This window comes from Tiliqua scincoides, chromosome 1, assembly GCF_035046505.1.
Source record: "Tiliqua scincoides isolate rTilSci1 chromosome 1, rTilSci1.hap2, whole genome shotgun sequence".
NCBI classification, from domain to species: Eukaryota; Metazoa; Chordata; class Lepidosauria; order Squamata; family Scincidae; genus Tiliqua; species Tiliqua scincoides.
In genome coordinates this window covers 172,456,022-172,480,096 of record NC_089821.1, presented here as the reverse complement: position 1 = coordinate 172,480,096, position 24,075 = coordinate 172,456,022, and the positions used below count along the sequence as shown (strand labels likewise).

General features: G+C 43.4%; 1 protein-coding gene across 1 annotated transcript in view; it reads left to right on the top strand.

Moving 5' to 3' along the window:
• The window catches only part of KHDRBS2 (KH RNA binding domain containing, signal transduction associated 2), a 386,303-nt gene that overhangs the window by 163,052 nt on the left and 199,176 nt on the right, over positions 1–24,075 (top strand). Inside the window, exon 3 of the mRNA XM_066609491.1 lies at positions 5,832–5,948. Coding sequence (XP_066465588.1) covers positions 5,832–5,948 — 117 coding nt within the window. The remainder of the gene's footprint in view (positions 1–5,831; positions 5,949–24,075) is intronic.

The following is a 24,075-nucleotide window of genomic DNA, read 5'->3' as shown; positions in this document are numbered from 1 at the left end:
AAACATCCCTCAGTTTAAGCAGAACTGCTTTTACATAAACAATCTCTCTTTAAAGCCACATTAATGAGTATGGGCATGTCAGTCAAATTAAAATAAGTGCTTTCCTTTGAATATGAACATGACTTGAATAAGAAAATTAATGTTTGCGTTGTGAACATGCAAATCACTATGTAAGTGCTGCCTTAATTATAATTGCTATTAATGATGAAATCAAAATTCCAGTGAATGATAATGCATCCTTTAATTAGATTTTGATATACAATTTCTGAAATAATTAAGTCTCCTTCAACTTGGATGTCAGCCAGGTTGTATATATAAAACATAATACAACCTGATCATGCAATTAAAAATGTTTCATAAAACCACTGATAGACCTTTCAGCACAACAATCTCCATTGACTTCATATAGTATGCTGCTACCCTCATTCACTGATGACTTACTCTTTAATTCAGCAATGTGATTGATGCGCATATTCGTATGAGAATCCATGACCGTCTGCGCTAAACCTGGAGAGTCTACCTGAATGGCAATCCTTTTGAAGTGTGTGCCAATGGAATTCATTAGGCATTTACATTAAAAATAATAATAATAGTAATAATAATAATAATAATAATAATAAGAAGAAGAAGAAGAAGAAGAAGAAGAAGAAAGAAGGTTGAAACGGTTCAAGAACTGTCATTTTCATCTTTGCATATGTGATTTAAAAATGTAGTTGGTTTTTCCTCTCCTAAAATGCTTTGCTAATTTTGAGATATTTGCCCAGGGTTGTGAAGCTTTCCATTGTCGTTTGAGAGAGTTGTGCAGTAGCTGAAATGTCTCTGTGTTTGGAGTGTTGGAGTGCGGGCTTGCATTAAACAGCCTAACCATTTTTGGGGGTTGGGATAACTTGCCTACTGTTGGGGGAAAAGGTTCTACCTTGTTGAAAGGGCAGATTTTGATGCAAAAAAATGGAAATTGGTGAGAAGTGTGTCTAGGATTGCAGCCTTGGACTCAGTCCTAGAGCAAAACCATGCTACTGAAGCATATGGTGAGCACTTGCCAATCCGTTGTCTTTTAAACTTTGGGTTGAACCTTAGATCAGTGCTGTTTCATGCAGAGTACAGGTGGACCCTTGTTATCAGCAAGGGTTCTGATCCTGGACTCCTCATGGATACCGAATTCCACATGAAATCAAATCATGTGGATTTTGGACTCCATTGAGCTCTGAAAACAACCAGAGCCTTGCTTCAGTTGCATCCGCAGCTATTCTGAGGCCCTTTGAGGCTGTACAGGGCCTCCATGGGCCTCAGAATGGCCACCGGAGGTACTAGAAGGGCACTTCTGGTTCTCAGGAAAAAACTAGAAGTGCTATTCTAGGACCTCCAGAGACCATTCTGAGGCCCATGGAAACTACATGCAGCCACCATGGGCCTCCAAAGAGCCTACAGAGGCTTCAGGTTGGGCTGAATCCGGCTCAGCAGGGGTTGAACCCATGTTGAGCCAAATTTGCAGATCAAAAAATATGCAGATAAGTAGGTTCAACCTGTATACTATTCTACATTGATGCAGTAAATGTACAGTATTGGATTTGAAATGTCTGAAGAAGCATCTTCATATACTTGAGGCCTTCCCTACGTTTGTTGATATCTTTTGGGCACATCTATTCATACGGCAGCATGAGTATAGTACTTGGTAGCAACAACCGTATTAGTGTATCTGAACAGTGAAAAATCGCAGAGAGAGGAAACAGAGATATCCAGAAAACTATCCAGAAAACTGTTAAACAGACTTTAAATTTATTAATGTCAGACAGGCAAAAGGTCCACAGCCTGACTACAGTCGGTGCTTAGTTTCTTCTAATTAACTGCATTAAAAAATATCACACAAATGATACAATGCAACAGCAGTGTTATTTACAGATTAGAGCAGTGATTTGCAATCTTTTTTATCTCACAGCACACTGACAAGGCACTAAAATTGTCAAGGCACACCATCAGTTTTATTTTATTTTTTAACAATTGACAAGGCATACCATGATGCCAGTAGGGGGCTCACATCCCCCAACAGCCCTCCTAATAAATGACCCTCCGCCAAATTCCTGTGGCACACCTGTGGACCAATCACAGCACACCAGTGTGTTGAAAATGGCTGGATGAGAGAATCATAGATTAACGTGCTAATATACGTAATAGGAAAAAATAAATGGCAGTTTTGCTCCATTTTGCTTCATTAAATCTCCCTACATAAAGAGACATCAGAGACTGAACACAATTATTTTTCAACCAGAAAATTTATTTTAATACTAAGACTCTTTAAGTTCTTTTATTTACATGCCACAACTTGTTACCAAAGTCTGACAGAAAATTACTCGACCGAAAACCAAGGGAATAGCTTGCTATCTCCATATGGACATGCACACTGGAAATTGTTTGCTTAGAGTTACTAGCCATCTGCTTCTTGGACCTGTGCCAGCATGTGGACTTCCAGTCTATGTGCTGGTCTCTCTAGACATAAGTGGTTGCTATGAACTAACAAAGAGCCAACTATTGTAGTGATTTCTTCATGTAGAACATAAATCTGAGCATCCAGTTTTTATACATATGGGTGGAGAAAAAATGCCTTTCTTATAAATCATTAACCAGACTGTTGTGTGGTTGTAGTAATGACCAGAGATTTACGCCTGAATTACACATTGTGTTTGCCATCTGATGTGAGGTTTGGGACTTCCTTTAGTGTTCTGTAGCAGCTGTCCTTTGTGTGGGACTGCGGCTCCAACTGGAGGTATCTAGACCTTCAGCTCTGTGCCATCCTCCTGTTGCAAAAAGTCACTCCTGAACCAACTGCTTATAACCCTTAATGTGCTATTGTAGCATATGGCACTTCAAGGGTTAAACAGCCACCTGGCAGTGTGGTTTTCAGTGGGAAAACAGTGCAGAGATATAGGGTTAAAACTCTCCATTGATGAGCCACGATCCTAATCTGAACTGTGACCCTGCATGGCAGCTTCAAGGAAATAAAAACACATTTTTAACTACATGTCACATGATGTCTGGTTCAAGCTGTAGTTAGATAAGAAGCTAGCTTTTAGCTGAGGATTATTCTAGTTCCCCATCCCACCCCATCCCAAGCTATTCTGCAAAGTTTAAATCCCACTTTAGAAAAACACTGTGGACAATGTATGACTGTTCTGTGTAGCTTGCACTGGCTGGTTGTGTGGTTCTGGGCCCAATTCAAGGTCCTAGTTTTTACTATTATAGTCCTAAATGGCTTGGAACCTGTGCACTTGAGGGCCTTTTTCTGCCTGCTGCATATATCCCTCGGTATGCTCAGGTTCGCAACTAGGACCCTGCTTTAGGGGCTAAGCCTATCTGAGGGTGGGCAAGCATCCACAGAAAGCTGAGCCTCCTCAGTCGTGGCATCAGCCCTTTGGAATGTCCTTCCCATATTGCACAACTGGCTGCCATATTGTACACTTTCAGACAGCCTGTAAAAACTCCACATTTCAAAAAGACATCTTTTTAGATGAGCTCTCTGAAGTTTATTCTGCATGGTTTGGTTTGCTTGTTTTGTTATTGCTGCTGCATTAATATTCTTTGCCAGGATTGATCTGCTTTATTGTTGGTTCTGTACACTGTTGTTTTTTTTCTACAAACTATCTCAGACTCTACAAGAGAAAGGCAGCATAAAGGTCCAACCTTTTTATACAATGATTTTTTTATCCACAGATTAGAGTCTACATTGATGGCCACTGCAAATAAGGACGCAGCTGTTTCCTGGAGAAGGGGGAAAAATTTCCCTTTACAATCCCCATTCTAAAAACCACTTTTCTAGGGAGTCAGACTATTAGAACTGCTATTTTGCAGCTCGCTCCGAGAAAAGTGACCCCCTTCCTTTGCCCTGACTTGCTGAACAATGGAGTGTGGAAGTGATTAATCAGGAGCCAGGGCAAAGGGAAGGAGTCACTTTTCTCTGAGCAAGCTGCAAAATAGCTGTTCTAATTGACTGCCTGACTGACTTGTGTTTGTTTTGTGTTTACTGCTTTTATTTACTGCTTTTACTGTTTACTATTTTTGTGTTTTTTGGTATCTGTGGAGAGTCCCAGAACCAAACCCCTGCAGATACCAAGGTCCTACCTGTATGAACTAAAAAAAAAATGAAATAAAATAAAATACGACAGGAAATAACATTGTCCTGCTCAGGCTACTGGTTCAGTTTAGCACTCCCACTGCATACAATCCTTCCCCATGGTCCCTACCACTACAAACCTTGGCAGCGTCAAGTGTCAAGCAAAATGTGTTGCTACTTCTTGGTGTGAAACCGGCAGAGTATCTGCTACAAATTCCTGCCTTCAGGAATCTAAGATTCAAGGGATTTATTTGAAACACCAAAGCTGTTTAATTTTGAAAGATTTTACTTCACCTAAGCATGCATACAGGAGTGCCTCATCGTACATGAAATTTTTTTAAATCCCCAATTACTTATTTGAACCATAATGACTAAAATTCCCAGTTTACTTATTTTATGCAGTTCATTGCTCATTTGTGCAAGAGCAACCCCCTTAAGCATAAATGTTGTTGGATAATTAGTAGAAAGTTTCTAAAGGATCGAATTCTAAAATACATATGCACACTCAAACACCTCATTGGTTCCCATTGTTCAGATAATGTGTATGTGCATGTATGATCTCAGTGAGCGTAAAGAAACTATGATTGAATCTAAGTGAGGCAGAAACACTGATGGCTGAGAGTCTGCATGACCTATGGAGGAATGCTGCCTATGAGGGCTATTTGCTGTCATTGTGTAGCAAGAAAACAAGTCTATTTTCTTGACAACTATGATTGTCTAATCCCAGACTGTCTTTCTGGGTGGGTGGGATGGCAGATACCTCTCTCCAACCAAACAAGAAGAAAAACGATGGACCAGCAGTTACTGCATCTCAAGTCCCACCTCCATTGCTCTGGCCATTCCAATGAGTTATCTCAGTTTGCCGGAGCTGTGAGTGACTGGAGCAGAATGCCAACCACTTTGATGCCTGGTGACCAGCCCCATAATCCAAGCTGATAAGACTTTAGAGACATGTAAAGTTTTCTCCTTACCACAGTGCTTCCTAAACTGTGAGCCAGGGGAGCTGCAGAATCCTCGCGAAAAACCTACCGCCCTGTTCAATGTATAGAATTGTAGCTCTATACAATGCCCTATATAAAATCCTGTATAATGCATAGAATTGTAGTCCTAATGAGGAGTCGCAGCCAATGGGCCAATTGGTAGAGGGAGCTGCCAGTCAAAAAAGTTTAGGAACCACTGCCTTGCAGGCAAACTTTTAATGAACCCATGAAATTAGTTTCTGAGCCTGGCTTGGGAGCATTTCTTCAGCATCCCTACTTTCTGCTGACTTGCTCCCTTTCTGATTGGTCCTGACATTGCCAGGGGGAGGAGGATGCTGTAGGGAACAAAAATGTCCATCTCTGCTGCTCTTAAGAACCACTTCCTGTTTGACTATTACAGGATGTCTTTAAAAGAACTGTAGGCAGCCAGCAGCCATGCCTTTGGTGTCTCTGGGTACTGACCTACAAGTAGGGACTCTTGGGAGGTACAAAAGCAGCTCGCTGGAGGACACACACTGTGTCACCTTCTGTAATGGTAACTTTTATAATTTTACTTGTGACTTGCTTTACATTCTGGCCACTGGAAATTGCTTTGGGGAACTGTTATCACTGAAATGCAGTCTATAAGGTGATTAAATAAATAATGTGTTGTCTCATCCTCACTTATCCTCCTCAACATTTACTGTGCTTCTAGGGGGAAAAAATATTCTAATTTCTATCCCATCTCTCTCCTTAATTTCTTCCAGTTCAATTTCGTGGGCAAATTGCTTGGTCCGAGAGGAAATTCCTTGAAAAGGTTACAAGAAGAAACAGGCGCAAAAATGTCGATCCTGGGGAAAGGCTCCATGAGAGATAAAGCCAAGGTACTGTCTCCATTTCTTGATGTTCCGTAATGTTGTACATAGGTAGAATTATTTTAAATGTCATTCCTTATCTCCATCTGTACTTGGTGAAATATTTACAGATGCATCATTTTCCAAGAGAAAGAATGTTGAGCAAGATCACCTTGAAGTCTGGTGCAGTCCAAGGTTTTTACACGGCTATATTTTACAGGGAAGAGCCACCTTGTTGTGACTTAAAAAATGCTTTTGAGCCTGTTAGTCTCAGGGAGTGCATGTCAGTCACTTATTCCAAAGCCAAGTACATAACATTTTACTGTGCATGCTACATGTGCTTCTGGAATTTGTGCTCTAGCTGGTCTAAGTGTTACACGTGCCACAAAATATCAGGACCCATGGCAATTGAGTTGGCTTTTTGCTACATAAGTACTAAACCAGGGGACTCCAAACTATAGCCCAGGGGCTACATCCAGCCTGCCACAAGATTTTATCCAGTCCTCAGCAACTGAAAATATTTTTTCCCAACCACGTGGTCAAGACAGTTAACGTGTGGTTCTATCCACCACACTCCTTTTGATATGGCCAGAGTGGTGTCAGCCTGGCTAGCCCTAATTTTCAGCCACCTGCACCATATGTTTTAAGACCCACAAACCATAATAATTCAGTATTAACCTCACTCCTGCCAATAAAACAAATTGAGTTTCTGCAAGTTGACTTTTCAACAATGCCATAAAATGATCACAGTGAGGAAATAAAATCATTTTTGCACATGGGCAAACAATTCATTACAAATCAGGTTTCCACAACAGATTGGGCAGAGATAGTATGCTGTGCATTACTTATCTCATTTACAAAGATAATTGTAGTATTTTCGTTGTTCAGATGCAACCTTCATTTAAATTTCATTCTTTCATAAATAAGTCTGATTTTTTTTCAGCCTGTGAAAACATGTAAAACGTATGATGTGGCCCTCATACTAAAAAGTTTGGAGACCCCTGGTCTAAACTATACACAGGAGAGATTTGGGAGACAAACATTCTGAAGCTTCTTTTCCTTTGGTCCCTAGAGGTTTTTCCATGATGCATAGTTTGCTGCTAAATGAAAGTACTCTATCTCTTTCAAAATGGTGCTTTTGTTTGGCATACACTTCACAGGCAGACAAAGGGTGCCAGTACTGCAAAGGAGAACCCTACCTTCTTTTAAGCCTAAGTACTCTCCACAAGAGTATTTGCTTTGGCATTCAAATACACTGGTTGGCAGGAAAGCTGGCACTATTGTACTTGTACATCTCAATCTGTGTGACACAAAGACACAAATGCTGCACTAACCCCCCCCCCCAAAAAAAAATAAAAAAAATCCCACACATTATTCATGGATAATTTGAAGCAGGTGCCTGAGGGAGAACATTACTGAAACTGCACATGATACTGCCTGTGTATTTTCCAGTTTCTCACATGAATATCATCTAAATGTGAAATGAGTTATTTAGAGCAGAACTCAGATTAGTGCGAACCTGGAAGGGGAATGCAATATCTTGAAGCTTGTACTGCACTGTAATTTCCATCTGGTTGGCCCATACTTTTCCCTTGCTTTTTATGTATATTGGGGGTGGGGGAGAGAATAGAACATCACTGCTCCTTAAGATGACAACGATCAGCCCAATCCCAACCCCTACCAGTTTACACAAAGCACTGGTGTCAACAGATCATGCACTGCATCCCGTTTTGGGAGAGGGATTGAGCAGATAGCTCAAGAGAGGTAAGTAAAAATATGTTTTGCTTACTTCTCCATAGGCTGCCTGGCCGTCATTGGGTGTCCTCAGACCTACGCCAGCTCTTTCGCTGACATAAGTCCAAGGAGAGTCGGGTGTGGGTCCATGCAGGGAAGGAAAACATAGGATCTTGGCATGCACTGCTGGCTCTGAGATCCCTTTTCTCCCACCCCCAAACCACCCCCTGCCCCAATCTGATCCCTGCCTAATCCTCCCCCAAACAACCCCATGCCACCATACATGCTCTGTTGGGTGTCCAGAGTTCACTGGCAGTTGCATGGAGCCTCCAGCCATATGTGCTGGCAGTTGTGGAACATATGGTAAGAGCGCACCTTTATACTGCTGTGGCAGGACTTATGGCAGCAAATCACGAAATTTGCTGTTGTAGACGCTGTATGGAATGGGCCATATGACCATTTCTTGTCAGAAGCAGCACCAGTATTTATTTCTTTATTCCAGTCACTCTTCTTGATTGTTATGTCCCAGTCCTGGCATTTTTATCACTTCCACTCAGTTATTTCTGACACTGCATTCTGAAAGCCTGGTTTGTTTCTATCTCTGTCACCTCTGTCATTCATCTCAGCAGTTAAAACAGTGGAATAAGATAGGGAACTGAATCGTTAAGTTGCTACTTTTGGGAGTACCTTCTTAATGTTGTAATACTCTTGTTGCCATTGTATTCAAACCTGCATATTAAGAATAGGGATGTGCAGAGACCCTTGGAGGAAATTTCATGTCTTACAGAAACCAGTTGGGCTTCCCATGATAATTCTCACGTATGTCTTCATGGGAGGAACTGTGACATTCATTTCCAATTTCATTTCCTTTTTTTGAAATGTCAGCACTAACCCTAATTAAAACTATATCTCATTTTTAAAGAAACTGATCTTCAAAATGGCAAGGTTACTGGGTGAGTAGGATTGCCTTTGCAAACACAAAACGTCTTAGTGCTTGGTTTCCAGAAATGGCTAGATCAACCCCAATAGAAGCTCTGGAGTAAACAATGTTAGCTTTGAGTTCTGAGGGAAGCAGAACCACAGCTTACAAGTTGGTTCAGGGAACAGGTGTAGATTGCTGAGTCAGCAGAATCAGCAGGCACCTGGGACTGACACACCCTGGGTGTGACCAAGCCAGCACTGATTGGCTTAGCTGACTACATAAGGTTAGTCTGCTGGAGCTTCCAATGCAGCAGTAGGGGTGTTGGAGATAACTGAGGAACTGCTGCCAGTGACTGAGGAGGCTGGATACTGTATGTATATGTTATTACTGACTTATGGACTGAACCTTTGTCTGTGTATTGTTGGAAACTGATCTGGATTTGTTATACTTGGATTGACTGCTCTTTGTGCTGACTCTTAGACTGCTAACTGACTACTCTATTTGTGATATCCCTTGCTCAAATATATCTGCTGAAAGTACTCTGCTGTATTTGCTGTTTTTCTTGCAACCTGCTCACATTGGGACAACACAGGGATCCTATACCAATCATCCCATTCAAGCTAACCTTAACATGGGTTATGGGCCCAGGAACTGCTGCCTTGGTCCCTGCAACTGCTGAAGTTGATCCAGTGAACTGGTGAGCTACAAGAACTGCTGTTGTTACTGTTAAAGCTACAGGCAACTGAAAAGATTAAAAGCATGGAGATGAGCACAGTTGCAGCCTCAGGGTTCCTGATAACCTGGTTGAACAGACATAATTATGCCACTTGGTCTCGTAGAGTCTTTTTATTGCTAAAGCGAGAGGCTCTGTGGAATGTGGTGGTTAATCTGCCAGACTTGGTAGTCCTCAATGAGGAGGATCGACGCAGAACTAATAGAAATTTACCAAAGGGAAAATGAAAGGGCATTATGTATAATTGGCTTGACCTTGGAGGACCAGCAGCTAGTCCACATTGACAGACTTATCTCAGCGAAAGAATGTTGGGAGGCACTCAGAGCCATCTATGTGCGAGATAGTGTTGGCGCACAGATACATCTCATGCAAAAACTGCTATGGACACGTCTCCAGCCTGGAGGGAACATGCTAACTCACCTAGAGTTTATGAAATGGACTCTGGGGGAACTCCAGGAAAAGGAGCTAATTTTTACTGATCTGCAGCAGGTGTACATAATTCTCTGCTCCCTTGATGAGAGCTATGACCAGTTTGTGGAAAATTTGGAAGTAATACCCCAAGCAGAACTAACAATTGCCAGCCTGACAAGTAGACTCCTTGATGAGGAAAGAAGGAGAAAAGACAACAAAATGCTTAGAGATCACAAGCAGACTTTCTCAGCCCTGCAAAGAGGGAAAGCACCTGTGAAAAGAGTAAATGACTTTGACTCTGCAAAAGCTTACTCTGCCATGAAAAAATGTTATCACTGCCAGAGCCCTTCCCACTTAATCAAAGACTGTCGGTCTAAAAGGGTAGGAAAGAAACCCCTACGTTATGGCAAAGGAGAAGGGGTGAATTTGACTGTCACCGGAAAAACAAAGGACTGTGAAAACTACTTTGTTATTGACAGTGGGGCTACGGCAAACATTTGCAAAGATAAGAGACTGTTTCAATCATTTGAGCCTGCTGCAAACCAATGTGTCACACTATCAGATGGAGTCACTGCCAGTGTGTGTGGAAAGGGAAAGGTCTTTTTGCCAGTACTGCACAGAACCCTTGAAATGGTATATGTACCAAACCTGACCTACAACCTCCAATCTGTTGCCGCGTTGACAAGACAGGGCTACACCCTGCAATTCCATACGGAGGAGTGTGAAATAATGAAGAATGCTGAGCACGTAGCAACTGCTAAATTACGTGGTGAATTGTATTTGTTATACTCGACTTCAAAAGAAACTGTGGGGTCAGTGTTGATTAACCAAGCAGCACACTCACATTGTATCCATAAGTTACACCGCCAATTGGGACATGCTTGTTTCCCAGCCCTTAAAAGGACAGTAGAACAATTGGAAGGGGTTACGTTGAGATCATGCGGATTGTACTTGGATTGTGAAGTATGTAAAGCTATCAAGTCCAAAGCTATACCCACCAGGAAGCCTGGAAATTACATTACCAAAGAGGTGCTAGACCTAATATTCATGGACTTAATTGGGCCATTCTCTCCCAGTATGGGAGGAGCTAGGTTTGTGTTGTCCATCGAGGATCACCATTCTCATTTTGGCTTTTGTTATCTGATGGGCACAAAAGCACAGACCAGCCAGACAGTGGAATACTGGCTGAAGTTTGTAAAGAGGAAGACAGGCAGGCTACCCAAATGCATCATAACTGACCGGGGAGGTGAATTTGTGAACCAAAGGTTTGAAAGATTGCTAAAAGAAAATGGCATAGAGCACCGCATGTCAGCACCTTACCGACCTCAACACAATGCCCACTGTGAAAGACGGGGCCAAACTTTGCAGAATATGGCATTCTGTATGCTTAAAGACAGTGGACTACCATTTAAATATTGGGGCGAGGCAATGATGTGTGCTTCGCATACATTAAGTGTGATTTGGCATTCTGGCACTGGACAGATACCATATAAGATATGGCATGGGAGAACACCCTCTCTGGACTATGTACATATGTTTGGTGTCCCTGCATATGTACACATTCCTAAGACACAAAGGCGTAAAGGACAACAGAAAAGTAGGAAGATGTACTTCCTTGGGTATGAAGCAAACCACAAGGCGTACAGATTTGGGTACTTGCACTCAAAGGACATTGTTATTAGTGCAAGTGCAAAATTCTTAGAGGACACTACAGGGTGGGAACGTTTGGGGCCATGTGTTGCCACATCCTACCCTATGGCAGATTACAATGGATTACAATCAAAGACATCTGTCCCAGTAAAACTGAAATCGCCTAAAAGACTACCTCCTATACTGAAGGAGGAGCCTAGGGATGAGGAGACATTCCCTGATATGGATGAAAAGGGTTTGCAACCAGAACCTGAGACTGAGATACCAGACCCACAACCTACTGATGAGACTGTTGAGGATGTCAGTATACCCCGTAGATCCACCAGAGAACGTAGGGAACCTGATCAGTTCAAACCAGGGACTATCTGTCAAGTATCCATTGAACCTTCCTCATATGACGCTATAAAGGACATGCCTTTAAGTGAACAAACAGCATGGAAGGAAGCTATCAATGCTGAATTAAAATCTATGCATGATTTAAATTGGGAGCAGGAAGGGGCAAAACTGGGCAGGGATGGGGCATAATGGGAGGCGGGGAGGATGCGAGAGGAGTTTGATCCAGTGGTAATGGCACACACTGGATTCTATCCCCTACAACAGCACCCTCTTCACCCCCTTTCTCTCCTCGGTTTTGTACTGGAGAAATTGCTATCACAGGTTTGAGAAGACCCATTATGGAACTGGAAGCCTATACATGTTAAGGGGATTTAAATCCCCTTTCCCTACTGTTGTCTTCTGATCCATTTCCCCCACGCTGGACACAGTGGACCTGTTTTTGGTGCAGCTGCACCAGTTGCGAGGGGGAGGGGAGAATAGGATTGAGCTTTAAGAGCATAAACTGTGGCACATTCCCTTGGAAAGTTCTTGTATTCAAGACCCTATTCAAAGTTACAAGTGTTTCCACTTACTAAGGATGGACCCTGTTTCCTGGACTCTGCCCCTATTTTTAGGATACCATTTAAAAAAATAATTGTGAGTTGTAGAGGTTGTCATTCTTCATTGTTCAACTGCCTCTCCAGCATCTTTAGTACAGTACATACATCTTCAGGTGTGTGGGAGGGGGAAATGAATGCTTCTGTCTCTAGTGTATTTGCATATACAGATGTGTGCACATGAATACGAAGGCAATATGCCTTTCATGGATGGCCATTTCACACACTGCAGCTTGCTGAGGTATCTTGGACAGAGGTATCAAGGTATATGTAGAACAATTATAATTTTCTGTTGTATCCTTAGCCAAAAGAAGAATATATTCACTGTTGACTTCCAAATCTGGACAAGTTACTGAGGAGTAAATGGGTATAGTAGGCGGAGCAGAGCCTCCAGCAATATGAAATAATGGTAAAGAGTATCAGAAAGTTTTCCTTGTTATTCAGATAAGAGTGCTATTTGCTCTTTTCCCCTGAGAAATCTTGGAAGATAATGAGATTCTCACAAGGGCACTTTAGTTAAAAAAAAAAAAAGAATCTGCCACCACAATGTGGAACTTCAAATAGCCACCTCAAGCAGGAATACAGGAGCATCCGAGGCGTCAACCACTGTGAGCTTTGCCTGCACTGAATAAAAGAGCACCCTTGTGAGCAGTCAGTGCTTACAAAGATTTGAGCTTTTGGTGGGCTCATTTGGTCTTGTCTTGATTCTTCTTGCAAACATTTGAGCAGGTTGGTTCAAGCCCCCTGCAGATACACTTGTGACATCTTTCCCTTGAGTGTCATTTGAACTCCAAATTAAGAACATAAGAACAGCCCCACTGGATCAGGCCATAGGCCCATCTAGTCCAGCTTCCTGTATCTCACAGTGGCCCACCAAATGCCCAAGGGAGCAAACAAGACAACAAGAGACCTGCATCCTGGTGCCCTCCCTTGCATCTGGCATTCTGACATAGCTCATTTCTAAAATCAGGAGGTTGCACATACGCATCATGGCTTGTAACCCATAATGGATTTTTCCTCCAGAAACTTGTCCAATCCCCTTTTAAAGGCATCCAGGCCAGATGCCATCACCACATCCTATGGTAAGGAGTTCCACAGACCAACCACATGCTGAGTAAAGAAATATTTTCTTTTGTCTGTTCTAACTCTCCCAACACTCAATTTTAGTGGATGTCCCCTGGTTCTGGTGTTATGTGAGAGTGTAAAGAGCATCTCTCTATCCATCCCCTGCATAATTTTGTATGTCTCGATCATGTCCCCCCTCAGGTGCCTCTTTTCTAAGCTGAAGAGGCCCAAACACTGTATCCCTTCCTCATAAGGAAAGTGCCCCAGCCCAGTAATCATTTTAGTAATCATTCATATCCACTCCAGAACTGTGTCCAGATAGAGTAACTTGATTCTGAAATTGTTTTCGATATAAGAGGAGTTGCACTTCCTGGAGGGAGGGATATCCTTGTCTTTTGACTGATTTTTGCAGTGTGTCTGCATGTAAAATGTTGTTTTTCTACCAGCCCAATCCTACTGAGGATTGAGTTGTCGCACAAAGCCTTTCACGACAGTATAAGCAAGCTCTGCTGATGCAAAATGGCTGTTATAGAAGTGCACAGTACCCCACTGGAGATCATTTTGGGAGCGCTGCCATGTGGTGTGGCAATGCCCCCAGTCCATCACTGGAGCTCCACTGCTCCCAGTTCTGCCAGAGGAGATAAGGCAATGGTAGGGGCAGGGAGGAGCAAAATGGGGCAAAAAGGGGACATAATGAAGGAGTGGGGAGGCTGCTGGCAGTAGTGGATCCAATGATGATTGCATGCACTGAGGATTGCGTATCACCCTTTTCTGCAGCTTCATTGCCCCCTTTTTCTCCTTGGACTGGAGCCAGTGATTTTGCTGGCACATAACTGAGGAGACCCACTGCGGAGCAGAAGGCTTATGGAGATGTAAGGGGATTTTAGCAGCCCAATCCTGAGCTGCCCAGTAAATAAAGAAACAGCGGTGCCAAAATGGTGACCACTGCATCCTATGGGCTTCAGGTAGCCGCCTGCAGATTCTCGGGGGGAAGGCCCAAGCCCTGCAATGGAACTGCTCAAGTCTATGCTGGCTATTTGGCCAGTGCAGAGTTGAGTGGCCCCATGTCAGGCCGTAAGGCTCGACATGGGGTTTTGGATCTGTTGCAGCAGAGCTCTGCTGCCCTACCTCTCCTGCCCCATTTCCTGCCTCGTCCCACCTTCCCCTGCCCTCCCACCATCCCAGAATCCCTCCCCCCCCACTCCGACTCACCTCTCTACCACCCAGAGCTCAGCCCTTGCTCCAGGAGGTGTGCAGTGGGCCTCCAGCTAGCGCTGGCTCAGCATAGACTGGCACAGAGTCTGGCACAGACTGGCATGCCTCATGGCGTGTTTGTGACACTCAGCACTGGTGAAGTGCTGGGGCCGATCAGGCCCTCAATCCCTGTTCAAAGCCTCCCAATCTGCTTGATAGAGCATGCCCATTTCTGGGGCTGCTGCACCAGTACGGGGTGGCAGGATAGGAATGGACTCTGAATCACAGAACTCAAAAACTTTTAGTATCTAAACTGTAGAATGCTTTTTTCTGTTTTATTTTACAGCAATATAAGTTGTTTCCTTAACATGATGAATACAGTAGGGAATTGTGCCCATCCTAACAGCCAATTTCTACTGAAATCTAATGACAGGTGGAAATAACAGGACCTCCATCCTGAGAACTCTGATTACTCTGTTATTTTACATGATGCCTTTAAAGCTTGTCAGCCTTTAAAGCATTACAAGCATATAATAATAATAACACTCTTTTTGGGGAAGTTAAAGAGATACATTTAAATACAGTCAAACTACATTGCTCAATTTACAATTCTCCATTTCCACCAATCCCTTTTTATCACATAATGAAGCAATACTAAGTATCCTGGAAGAAAGTGATGAAAAAGAGCAATTAAAAAACGACAAGACATGTGAAATTTGAATGCACGTGGAATTATATATAGGTGTTACTTCTCAAAATTTCACATCTGATGTGCCATGTTTTGCAAGGTAGCAATCACTAATAATTATATTTGCTGTGACACTTTCCAACACACGTCTTTGGCTACTAATTATGTGTCATTAAATTCATAGTTATGCATGCAAATAAAGAATTGTTTCGGTAAACTCAAGTAAATTAAATTGTGTTGTTGCCCATACAGTACTAGTCACTTCTGAATGTTATGCTCCTCTATCTGTAATAGCAAACGCAACCGTAACCCATTTTTGCCCAGCCCACAGGTGTACACATTTGATCCTTGTTGTGTATATTCAGTGTTGGGCAGAAATGACAGGCAACCCAATCCTGAGCTGCCTGGCACACAGGGCTGCAGAGGGCTGAAAATGACTGCCACTGTAATCTGCATGCTTAGCGGGCAGCACCAGCAGCTCCTCAGTAGAAGGGGACTTTTGCACCCTTTCCCCCGGGTAAGGTGAGTAGCCCCCCTCTCCACAAAACATTTGAGTAGAAAATTCTGTACTAGAAACCTTTGACTCATCCCTATATTACATTCAGCTTTATCCCCCCTACCAGTTTCATAGCAGATTCAATTTGCAACATTAAATTGCTCATTTTGATTAGTGAAAGGTAGTGCATAGTCAGTGCACAGCAAATAAGAGAACACAGACCTCTTAAAATCAATTATATTTTTTTAAAACATGTAATCTCTCTTTTCTGTTCTCTGGGAGTCATGGCTTGAAGTTCATCAAAAGCATGCATAAAAAGCTATATGATCGTATATTATAAATTCTGTAATCCCCAAACATGGATTTGCCAGATAAATCATTTCTGCTCTACTGAAGTCGATTCCCCTCAATGATAAAATTAAAAGGGGAAAGTGACATTAGAACAAAGAATTCATTTGCATGCAGTCTGGTAACCTGAATAAACTCTAATGCCTTTTTAATCCGTTTCTGCAGTTTTGTTTTCTACAGCTGTAATTGCTGCAGTATAAGTAAAGGTGATACTGACAATGTTTCTACACTCACAGTAGGCATGGAGCTTTTACAGTGTAATATTTTGTAATAATTTATTTGTCTTTTGCCTAGTTTCCTTTAACAGCCCTATTCTAAGATTCCAGATGTTTCGGACTGCAGTGGTGCCAAAATGTCTGCTGCTGTATCCCACGGGGCCAGGGAAGCCACCGGAGGTCTCCTTGGGAGAGGGAGACCTTTTTCCCCTTCCCCTGAGTAAAGCCCCAGCCTCCACAATGGAGCTTCTTGGGTTTACGCCAGCTAAATTGCTGGCACAGAGTGGAGAAGCCCCTAACCAGACACAGGACATAAGATCAGGCAGAGGAGGCCTGATCCCACCCTGGCTGGTCCCACCCCCATTCCACCCTCCCTTCCCTCCCTTTCCCCGGAATACCTCCCACTACCCACCCCACACCACCTGGCACTTACCTTTGCTGTGCTAATGGCCAGAGCTTTCGCCGCAGCTTCCTTCCTGCCAGCACCACTTACTCAAAGGATGTCACAAGTGTGCTTTACGGCACGTTTGTGACATCCAGAGCTGGCAGTATGTGTACCGGATTTGGCTCTTATTGTGTTTTAAGCAAGTTTTTCATACACATTCTCGTGAAAAAGTCACTTCCAGTTTCCCAAGTGAAACCAGAAGTTGCAATTTTTTTTACGTCTGTGGGCCATTCTGAAGCCTGCAGAGGCTGCCTCTGCGGGCTTCAGAAAGCCCTGTGGTCACTTCTGGAGGGCTCAGGTGGGGCTAAGACTGGCTCAATGTGGATCCAGGGGACCCGCATTTAGTCAGATCCACGGATACACAATTTGTAGATATGGTGGCCCCACCTGTACTTTCTTTTAAAATAGTCTACCCATCTCAAGAACAGAGACCTTAGAATAAGAACATCATTCACACTGATTGAAGGTGGAGCAAGTGTGTTCAGTGGCATCAGGCTTTTTCTCTGACATTCCCATGTTCAGTCGAACATCTGTAGAGAGCCCCCTTGCATGATGTTCTATGCACAGAAGCCCATTTCTGCATGATTCGGCTCCTTGATCACATGAAGAGGGCCCAATGGATGTACACCTGCATTTGGTTGGGCTCTCTCCATATACTGTAGTGAACACCCATATGTTCAAGGGGTGAAGCCTGACACCATGACATACCTCTATACGTATCCTCAAACTTACAGTTACATTGCAATCATGTAGCTAATCCTGCAATGTGGAATTAAATTAGAAATAAATGAATACATTCTCCTGAAAATCTCAGAGGGATCCTGATGGGAGCCACTTTTTCACTATTCAAAATGTATTAGCTTGAGTCAGATATTCAGACAGAGCGGGCTTTATACATTAGTTCCTGTGTTTATGCTACATTGAAAAGTTGCTCATGTTTAGTCACCATCTCCCTTGACTACTAAAAAGATTTGCTGTAATAGATGTTCTTCATTTACTGTGTGGGAGAATGAAGGTCAAGTGCAAACGACACATTTTGCCTGTTAGTCCTGCGAGCCTCCAGTCCCTGTTGCGTTGTCCTCACCCCTGACTGTAGGGCCGGATTCTAGATTTGTTGTAGAGATTAAGCCATCTGCTTCACTTTAAATGTTTCCTACTGAAATGATTCATGAAGTGGTATAATATTTCAGTGCAATTAGCGGTGACATTTTCAAAACTGAATAACCAAGAGGGCAATTTAACCTTCTCTGGAGAATTGTGTAGTCTAGGGCTAGTTCTTTAGAAGATTACATTGTTCTAAGGGAACACTTAACAAATAATTGCATCAGGCTTCGAACAGATGCAAATAATCCTGTGTTACTTACTGGTGATAACTGATGTATCCACCACCACCTCCAAATCTGATGTTTGAATCAATTCTTTGTTTTTCAGTTTTGACAGAATTGCTAAAGTGTGCCATGGTGGACCTGTTACCAAAAAGGGCTGTTTTGTTTAGGGGAATTAGTATATTAGCCTTTTGGAAACTTTTAGGATCGTGGGCTGGATAACAAAACAGCGTAATGCAGAGAAATTCCCTTGTATAGCTTAAAGAGGAGACTGGGAGAAAGATAACTTTCAATCAAAGATTATATTTTTATTACAAAACACATAGGTAAACATAATACATTTCTTGGTTCTAATACTTGAAAAATGTACCTAGCTTTTATGGTGGTTGCATGTGCTATGTATTTGGTGCATCCGAGAAGGAATCAGAAACGGATAGGTTGTAGGGAAGGATTTTAGGGGTTCCTTAATCTGCTAAACCCAGTTTGCTAACTAAAGATGGGGAAGAAGGGAGGAATAGATGGGGAAGAAGGGAAACAATTTCAGAAACGCAGGATAATTACCTGTCCTGGGGAGCAGATGGATGGGGGTATGTGGAGAGACCTATGGAGGACCCTCACAACACCAGTGTGCTGTGTCCCTGAAGGGGGGGGCCCATAGAGAGAGCCATGTGCTCGGAGCTTTCTCTTAAAGGGTTGTGGCTGACCTAGAATGACCCAGATGTGTCCTAGTGCTGGTCTAGATGCGCATGCTCAGTATACACACAGGTACACGTGGAGTATGTAAAACAGTGGGAGGGTCCAGAAATCAGCTATCAGCAGAGGCTGACTCTGGGGGAGGGGGGTAGCTTGCTTCCTGTTGCTACTGGACTTTGGAGTCTGGATGTAGCTTGATGGCTGTGATTTAGTTAACAATAGGAGATATTTAAGCAACGATTTAGGTGGAGGCTAGGTAAGGTGTTTGCATATTCAGTGATTGACGTAAACAATAAAGACATTTCCAGTATTCCTAGAGAAAATGAGTCTTTCCAGACTGAAGGTGGCCAACAACATGAGAAATGAGTGAGCTTATGATTTGACTCCTTTTGTGGCCTGTAAGAGAAGTTTTAGGCCTGCATTTTAGTCCAAAATACATAACCAGATATAAAACCACAACTTGGAAGGGAAAAGGGGATTTTCACGTAACAGACCTGTTCACTCACTAGTCAGCCCTTTGACTTGCACATATGACACTCCAAGTCTGACTGTGGCTATGAAGTCAGTATTGCCTACACTGTTTGGAAGTGGCTGGGGTTTTAGGCAGGACATTCTTTCCACTCTACATCAACAAAATACTAAGGATTGGGATTGGGACCTTCCACAGTCAAGGCACGCACTCTACCACTGAGCTACTGCTCTCTCCCACAAATGTATCTGCATTTAGATAAGAAGCAGACTTTAGGTTTGTGCGCTTCTTTCCATCCAGATTTCCGCATTATGAATGAAAGCGTATGACTGATCTATTAAATTCCTAAGAAGCTTTCTCCACACCCACAATAACAAGATTTAGCCCTTGTGTTGGGACCTTGAGTCGCGAAAATGTGTGATTTTGGGTGACTCTGCAACTCGTGACTCGTGCATGTGGAAGAGTCTGAAAAACTCGAGTCAGGTCCCCCCTGATTTGGCATTCATCCTCACGCATGCTGACTTGAGTCTGCCTGTGTCTAGGGGTGCTTGCTTACTGTTTGCGCCATGTGGAAAACCTAGTGGGGCCATAATTCTGACCAGCAAGCAGTAGGGAGTTCCAGCTGGGAGGCAGGAAGGGGTTAATGTGAGCAGGAGGGGGAAGCTGTACTGGGCTCTCTTTTCCCATCTCTGATAGGAAGGAAGGAAGGAAGGAGTGATCATTGGACAAAGGCTCAGCATTCTCGTATTTTGATTGGCTGAGGGAGGGCAGGAGGAGGAAGAGGAGGAGGGGTGGGGCAACCCTCATTGAATGATGGGCTAGAGTGGGACTACTTCTGAGTAGGGCTGCCAAGGATGATTGGGTCATCCTGGTAAACCTTGCAGCTGCTGCTCGTGACCTCCTCCCTCTTGCCACTTCTGTCACTCACTCTCTCACACTCTCACTCAGTTCCTCCCATTCCTCCCACCCTGTTTACAGATGGGATGGGGCAGCAGGGGAGTAAAGAAGATTCCCCCCCCCCACACACACACACAGCCAGGCAGCAGCCCGGTTTTTCCCATGGCTGACTTTTTAAAGGGGGTGACTCATCCTAGGGAGAGAGAGGAGGCAGGGAAGGAAGGAGATCATAGCGATCACACTTTGCACAGCATGGCTCTGTTGTTACTTGGGAGGGGGACCCTCATTGAATGACCGGCTACAGAGGAACTACTTCTGAGTAGAACTGTAAGGGTCATCCTGGAAAGCCTCACAGCTGCTGTTCATGACCATCCTCCTTCCTCTTGCTGCTTCTGTTCCTGCTCTCTCACTCCCTCCCACCCCATCTGCCCTCTGTACAGATGGGTGGGGACAGCAGGAGAGTATTCAAAAAGAACTCCGACACACACACACACACACACACTCCCCAGCACCAGCCCTGTTTTTTCCATGGCTGACTTTTTAAAGAGGGGGGGTAGTCAACTAGAGTCCATTAGAGTCACTAAAGTGTGACTTGGAGACTCAGAAAGCGCCCCTGTTAGGACTCTCTTTTGACTCGAGTCGTGGGGGGCGGTGACTCGTCGACCTGACTTGAGTCAAGCCCTGCTGGGTTTTCTCGTCCCTGGAAGTAATAATCAAGACATATGTACAGACTGGCTTTTCTTCAATAAACTGGGGATTAGGGGAAGATTCCAGAGCAGGGAGATCATCTCCGCTGAGCTCCAGAACCTCTTTTTTTCCTCCCAGAAACAAAGCACTGGGATATGATGCTTCAGGAAGTCAAATTTACTAATCTTGCTGCTTTCTTAAGTGGAGCAGGATCTGTGAAAATTGTTTCTACAAATCATTGCTATTGCTTATAACAGCATAAGACAAAGTTACAGTTCACAAATGGTTGTGGTCCAAAGGTTATCTGCTGTGACAATGAGGTCATTGGAGAAACGGGCTGCAAAGGCAGGCTTTGTGACCAATTACATTTTGGCTGTGATTTTCATTTAATGGGCAGTCCAATCCTAACCTGTACTGGCACGTTCAGGCCACATGACCTGTGCGGCATCCATCGTAGGTTAGGAGGCAGGCTGAAGGTCTCCTCGGGGTAAGGGAATATATTTCCCCTTACCCCAGGCAAAGCCCCAGCCACCCCTAGGGGCTTCTATATAGCTGGTACAAATCTGAGAAGTCCAATGCAACATTGGGCAGCAAGGAGGGGGTTGCTCCTCTAATCCTGCCCACTCCCAGGTCTGATCAGGCCTGTTCCACCCTCCCCCATTCCAAAGCACCCTCCTCACCTACAAAACACCCTCCTGCCACCCTTTTCAAGCCCCTGCACCACCTGGCGCAACCTTACCTGTGTGCCAGCATTGTTGGCTCATGAGTGCTTTATGGTACGTTTGTGACACGGAGCCAGCGCAGGGATGGCTGCACTGGCTTAACCATTGCACTGTGAGCGGGAAGCTTTTCAGTGTGAACAGAAAAAAGCCAAACCTTAAAGACTGCCCAGTGTCTACGCTTCTTTCACTAAGCCTTTGAGAATGGCGTAATTAAAGTTACCAAGATTCAAATAGAGAGAAATTCGAGTGAAGAAAAGCAGAATGGTAAAGCCCGAGACAAAATGTGAAATAGGGTAAGCACTTGGTATATTCTGAAATCGACAGGCTTAGTGCCTTTTGAGAACCATAATGCTTTCTCCTTGATGGCCTCACCCATCTGCATTTCTGCAGAACAATGATTTATTGTCCAAAATGTTTTATTTATCTGCATTGATCTCCATAAAGACGGGGTTGTGATGTTGCTGTGCTTTGTTTTATCATCATTGTTTTCTGTGTTTTACATATAGATAAATGCAGAAAGGAGCATTTTGAATTATTTGCAGCAATTATGTTAAATCCCAGCTTCCTGTGTGCAGTGTTTATCTGTACTCTTGAGAGCCATGATAAATATTTTTAATATGTCTTAATGGGTTACTGTTACAAGAAATTTTTGCACTTGCCACTACAGAGACAGCATTACATTAAATTACAGTGCAGACAATTAAATAGAATAATGAAAAAAAAAATGTCAAGCCTGGAATAACTGCTATTTGGAGGCCTCTGCAATTCAATTCCTTGATCAACATAATAAGGGAAGGTGGTGAGTGGAATTTAGATAGCGAAAGCTAGATATGATTGTGTTTGTAATATCTCCATCAGGGATGAATGTTCCCTTACTCCGAGACATTGATTAGCCTCTAGATTATTTTTCTGATTGATTACCGTTGTACTGTAACATCCCTTCTTCATAAATCTAACCAGGATCAATATAACTTTATAGTTAGAACTTCATCTTGGCACAGTTATGGTGCAATCAGCAGTAATTTGCAGCTCCTCAATAACAGTTTTAAAGCAAATCTACACAGTCTGTTACTTCGGCTTGTAGCCATATATAATGAGGGAAAAAATTAACTTTCCTGCATCGTGTCTGAAAAATTGAAGCATTAGTTTTACATGCGCTCCAGCACGAGCATCTTTCACAGGAAATTTGTGCATGAGTTATCAGGTTGCTTCACAGAATGTGTGAGAAATTAAGGTATGCAAATGCATCCAATCTTTTGTCTTGTGTATAGCTGATATCGTGATTAGTTGGTAAGGAAAAAAATGATGCTAGGACTCAAACCTGCCTCTATGGTATGACCAATTATCACAGATGCTCAGGGCTGCTCACAAATTGGGAAGGGAAATGTACTCTGCACATCCTCAGAGGCATTTTTATTATTATATCAGGGCTAAATTCACAGGGGCTGGCATTGAGGCCCCAGGAACCCCGGGTCAAATCAGGTCAGACTTTCACCATTTGCAACCCAAGTGGCTGAACACAACCCATCAGCCATGTAGGCCAATTCCTTAGACCTTGATGAAACATTTTGGTTGTGTTAGGGCTGAACAGAAAGTTCTCCACTGAGAATATTTGGATCAAATTTTAAATGGCACAGGGGGACAGTCCCCCTTGTCAACTTTGAGGGGAAGGAAGGAATGCAAGTCAGGGGAGGTGAAGCTTCCATTGGAGCCCCTCCCAGCAGCAGTCCCACACCAAAGCCCCCAGAAAAATGTTGTGTAATAACATAATACTGGGGACTTCTAGGGAGAAAAAAAAAATTAGCCCCAAATGGTAGCAACTGTTTCTGAACAGAAGCCCCCATCAGAGTAGTGGTAAATCATTATTTAACTTTGATTTAGAGCTGGGGGGAGGAAATGGCAGCCCTGCTAACTGGCTGCCAGCTGGTGAATTGGCAGTGGTGAGTTGTGCCCCTCACCTTGACTTTTTACCCCCTCTTTTCATGACCTGCAAATGGATCCCCAACACTTAGGGAGTCTGTTGGGACTAGTCCTAAACATGGCTAATGAGCTGTGTTTGGGGAAAAGATGTATTTCAAGTACTGGCTTGATATTTTAAAATGCGTTTTAAAATATCAGTGGTGGTATCAGGGGTTGGCCAGGTTGGACTCATACCCATCTGACAGCCCATCCAACGGACGGATCTCAGTACTGGTGGTAGTGGTACTCCCCAATGCAAATTGTGAGTCGGGGGGGGGGGAGTGCCATGGGAGAGGTTGAATGTACAGTTTGCAATCTGGAGTCAGCACTGTGGGCAACATAGAATGAATGCATTCAACAATCTGGCTAGTCTTAGAGCCAATGCTTAACTAATTTATCTTTCATTTATGCAAGGTTTATGCAAGGAAACCTTTTTAGACTTCTCCCGGTTTGTAAAGTTGGCCCACATGCATTGATGGTGCCACCAACTTATTCATTGCTCTCTAGCAGGAGTGCTGTCAGAAAGTAGGCCTACATGAGCTAACAGGAGACTTTCTCTGAGATGCTGCAGA